Source organism: Leptosomus discolor, chromosome 9 (genome assembly GCF_034619465.1).
Source record: "Leptosomus discolor isolate bLepDis1 chromosome 9, bLepDis1.hap2, whole genome shotgun sequence".
NCBI lineage: Eukaryota > Metazoa > Chordata > Aves > Leptosomiformes > Leptosomidae > Leptosomus > Leptosomus discolor.
This window is the reverse complement of record NC_141399.1, coordinates 14,637,868-14,642,564: the sequence shown is the minus strand read 5'-3', so window position 1 is coordinate 14,642,564 and position 4,697 is coordinate 14,637,868. Positions and strand designations below refer to the sequence as shown.

The 4,697-nt window shown below is 56.5% G+C and overlaps 1 protein-coding gene across 1 annotated transcript; it reads right to left on the bottom strand.

Annotated features, from left to right (window-relative positions):
* GPX1 (glutathione peroxidase 1) lies at positions 1-1,000 on the bottom strand. Its single transcript, XM_086470187.1, has 2 exons — positions 758-1,000; positions 1-626 (listed from the first exon to the last, which is right to left on the bottom strand). Exons 1-2 carry the CDS (start codon positions 998-1,000, stop codon positions 261-263), a joined length of 609 nt encoding a protein of 202 aa, XP_086326313.1. The 3' UTR covers positions 1-260.
* Positions 1,001-4,697: the final 3,697 nt, after the last annotated feature.

The following is a 4,697-nucleotide window of genomic DNA, read 5'->3' as shown; positions in this document are numbered from 1 at the left end:
GAAAGTACACGCTTTTTTTTTATTCAGAGAATCACAGTAAGCTACTGAGACCCACAGCTGCTTTCCCCAGCATAGTTTCCCAAACATTCGCATGCAGCTTTTAAAAACATCAAGTACACTTCAAGAATTTGGAAGATGCACCATCATAAGCAAAACCTGCATGAGACATTGGGATTTCTGCCAGAGCAGCAGCCCCCGGGAAGAGAAACAGGCAGGAGCACAGCGAGCTGAGCAGGAAGCGAGGGGGTCAGCGCTCCACTTTATTCCAGAACATTCTTGGGAACCTTCTGCAGAAGCAACTCAATATCATCCTGGATCTTGATGGTTTCGAAATGCCGGCTGTAGCGTTTGAAGGGCACGCCGTCAGGGCCGATGAGGAACTTCTCGAAGTTCCAGGAGATGTCGTTGCGGCAGACTGGGGACCAGATGATGTACTGCGGGTTGGTCATCAGCGAGACAGGGTCGTCGTGCGGGAAGGGCAGCGCCTCTTTCAGGAAGGTGAAGAGGGGGTGCGCGTTCTTCCCATTCACCTCGCACTTCTCGAACATGAGGAAATTGGGCTTGTACCCCTTGCCAGGACGAACGTACTCCAGCGCCAGCAGGATCTCCTCGTTCGTAGCATTTTCCTAAGGAAACACACCCAAAACCGCCCCGAGCGAGGCCCGTGAGAGCCCGGCCGGGGCGGGCGGCTCCTCCCCGCTCCCCTGCCCCGCTCCCCGGCGGGGCTCGGCCCGGCTCCGCCGCCCGCCCTGCCCACCTGGTGCCCGAACTGGTTGCAGGGGAAGCCGAGGACCTGCAGCCCGCGGGGGCCGTAGCGCCGCTGCAGCTCGTTGAGCTGCAGGAAGTCACGGGTGGTGGTGCCTCAGAGCGACGCCACGTTGGCCACCAGCAGCACCTTCCCCCGCAGCGAGTCCAGCGACAGCGGCTCCGCCGCGCCCAGCGGCCGCGCCGACAGCCCCGCCAGCCCCGCCGCGCCCGCGCTTGCTCCCGCCGCCGCCATGGCCAGCACTGCCGGGCCCCGCTCCCGCCGCCGCCCCGCCCCGCCCGGGCCCCTCCTCCGCCGCTCCCGCCTCCCTGTCGCTCCTCGCCTCCGCGCTCCTGAGGGCGGCCTCGCCCGCCCCCCCGGTGCCCCCGAGAGTACGGGCCGGATGCTCACCGGCGGGACGGCACTGCCGTGCTCAGCTGCGTCCCTGCCTTTTTCCCGTCGCCACGGAAAGGCTCGGCGTTGTTCTGAGCAATTAAAAGCTCGGAATCGGGTGGTTTGTACATCCCCGGGTGAAGCGCAGGGGAAGTTTACCGATTCTCAGAAACGCTGTGGAAAACCAGCAAAGCACAAAGCGGTCCTAGGAGCTGACACCTTTGCGGTGACAAGACCGCCCGGGTGCGGAGACGGCACAGCACAGCACCCATCCTCTGAGGAACAAGAGCGGCTCTGGGGGACAAATGCCTCCAGTTTGTACATCCACAAGAGGGGACACAAATTCCCTTGTTCAGTCTCCTTTTATAACTTTTCCACCTCTTTGAGGCTGGTAAAGCCTCCTTTTACTTCAGCCGTTGCTTTTCCCTATCCCTGGCTTTGCCTTTTCTTGCCCTACTGCTTTGGTCTGTTTTAGGGAGTTTTAAATCACACAGTAGTGACTGGTTTTCTCATGGATCTGGGGCAGCCCTAGCCGAGCCACGCTGACTCCTGCCTGTACCCACGCCACGCAGCGTAGCTCCTCCATGGGTCTTTGTGCTGAGACATCACCCTTCTCCAGAGCACACCATGAAGAGGCAGGGCCAGGACCAGGTCTTGAGCTGACGTCCGTGGGTTGGACCAACAGGGACCACAGGGCAGCATGGCTCAGCAGGGACCAAAAAAAGCGAGGGCCTCAGCCTCATCAGGGCTCTCACGGGGAAGCAGGGAGGCCCTGCCGAGGCTCCTGCCAGCCTTTGTGCCAAGCGAGCTCCATTTTCACAACAGCCCCAAGGTCAGACAGCTGCTTATCAGAGCTGGCCCCCAGCCAAGGCAGCCCAGGCCCTGGAGCACAGGGGGGATGCGCTCAGGGCCCCCCTCTATTGCTGCCTGTTCTCCTTCATGCTTCATAGCAGGGACTCATCACAAACACCAGCTGTCACTAACAGGCCACCATACAACACTGCATCTCTGCTCAGGGTTCCCAGGTGACCACAGGATCCAGAGGTTTTGCTTTGGGCTGCTCTTGGCACTTGCCCTGGCGACTGGGAACTGAAATAGTTCCTGGCTGCAGCGAGTTTTGGGGACTTGCCCGATTATCTTGCAGTTTTTGCAGTGTGTTGCAGCACTGATAGCAGGAGCCACGACAAATGTCCTGAGACCAGAGCAGCTGGGAAACGGCTGATGGAAGAGCAGAGGCACGTGACCCATGTTTGCTCTTGAGTCAACTGATGGTTACAGTCCACGCAGACCTCCTGCCCACCTCTTGGGCACGGTGAGCCACAGTGGTTTGAAGAAGAAGAATTTGTCTTCAGGGTGACCTTTAGGGCAGTGCCATAGAGGCATCTCTCTGCTGCTGCTTTTGACACTTGCTGAGACCAGCACCTTCAATCCTCTGTCTGGGCCTGGGGACTTTATCTGAAGTAGGGAGTTTATTTCTGGGGCCCTGCCCTTCTCAGGAAAGCACAGGTTAGAACTTTCCCTTCCTTGACAAGTGAGTTTTAAGGAAACCAAGTGAGCTGAACTTCCTTGTTAGCTCAGAGCTGTGCCCTGTGCCTGGACACATTCTGCAGAGCCAGCTGAACTTGGCACTAGAGGAGCGCCAGGAGCTCCCAAGGGACTAGATGGGCTCAAGGGACCCCTTTTGAGATGTGTGACAAGTGATGGTTGTCCTATAAGGTCAGAAGGTCGCTGTTTAACAACAACAACAGTGAGTATTTGCAAAGGTCTCAAAACCACACCTTCTGGCCTCCTGCTCACCTCTTCTCCCCACTCCTGGTACCAAACTAGGCACTCAGCTCCTAGCTTTTCCCCTGCCCCTTTCACAGCTGCTTGCCTGGCTGGGTCACTCCCCATGAGTGCTGAGCTCTCATTTGCCAAGTCTGGTCTGGCTGTCTGTGTTCTCGGTTTCATCCAGAACAAAGGTGGCTTGCAGAGGTGACAGATGCAACAGGAACCCGAAGGCAGGAGGGCTGAGGAGGACTGGTAACTTCACCACCACACACTGCTAGGCAGGTTTCTGCTCTGATATCAGTGGTCTGAGGGACAAGGAAAGGGAGTGTGAGCTTCTAATCATCAAGGGGAGACACTGACTTAACATGTCTGAACTTGGAGAAAGGCAGGGCAGTCCTGGAAAACGTAACACCAGCTGGTGGACAAGACAGAGGAGATAGGGAGGTGGTGCTGCAGGTTAACAAGAGCTTAGATTAAAACTCAGATAACAAATTAATCACTTCTGGGTGGAAATGCATTAGCAGATGCACAACCCCTGAGCTGGGTCTGAAGAACAGGCAGACCTTATTCGAAATGCCAGAAGAGCAGCTGAAGAGCTACTCTCTAACTGTGACCATAGAAAGCTGCAACCCAGCAGCTCTGCAAGACTGAAAAAACCAAGTTTTGCTCAACTGCAACCACCCCTCAAACCACCCAACAACAAAAAAAAACCCAAAAAGGGAACTGCAGAGATGTGAGCAAGGTTGTAACAGGACAGAGAATGACATCCTCCTGGGCCGCCCTCAGCTGCAGCTGGGAACTTCCTGCTCTGTTCCACCCTGTCACCCTGCGTGGCCAGAGAACAGGCACTGGCAGAGGAAGGAGGGAAGGGTGTGGCAGATGCCACCTCTGGGCTGGCCAGACGCTTTGCTCTGGGGTGTCTGGGGCTGCAGAGAGAAGACAAGACAAGGACCCGCAGTACAGGGCACTCCAATGGCTGGGTCTGTTTCTCCTTTGTTGCAGGAAAAGGAATCAGGAACATAGTCCAAAAAAAAAAAAAAAAAGTTACATTGTCATTTTTTAGGACATTACTCGGATGCCGCTAGGTGCTCACCTACATGGGTTGTCATCAGCAACTGGCCTTCCTCCTGCCCAGCCCCGTGGGCCGAGGCTCTCAGCTCAGCAGCAGCTGCTGTAAATACCAGTGCAACCGTGGAGCCGCACACGGCTGCTCCGCGCCGTTTCTCACCCAGGAGCACAATCTGCTCTCCAGCGCGGGTGCAGCACGACGGCCCATGCTTGGAGCCCACCCCTCGTTGCAGCACTTGAAGACCTCCCTCATGGAAACGGCACGGCAAACGGGCTGCTCTGCGCAATATCTCACACGTGCTCCCGCGCAGCGTGCGGGACATACGACAGTGCAGCCCAGCGCACTGCACGCCCTTGCCTGCTTCTACAGCCACTCTGCCGTCTTCTCCCTTTTTCCTACACTCCCCTCCTAGGTAGCCTCCTCCTCTATTCCCATGCTTAAGACCGGCAAATTCGTTTGAATATCAAAAGCAGCTCCTGGGAAGCTTTGTCACTCACCGCAGGGGCCAGGAGGGGTGAGGGACACCTCTGCTCTGCCGCAGCGTTTGGAAAAGTCTGCGAGCAGCGGGTGCATATTACTTGCTGGGAAACAAAAATAAGTATTAAAAGCATTTGAACCTGCTCAGCAAATCCTACCACAGCTGTATCAAAAATAGTATTTCTGATTCAGGCTGTCAGACGCTGGGCCAAAAACCCAAAGTGAGGAATACAGACACCAGGA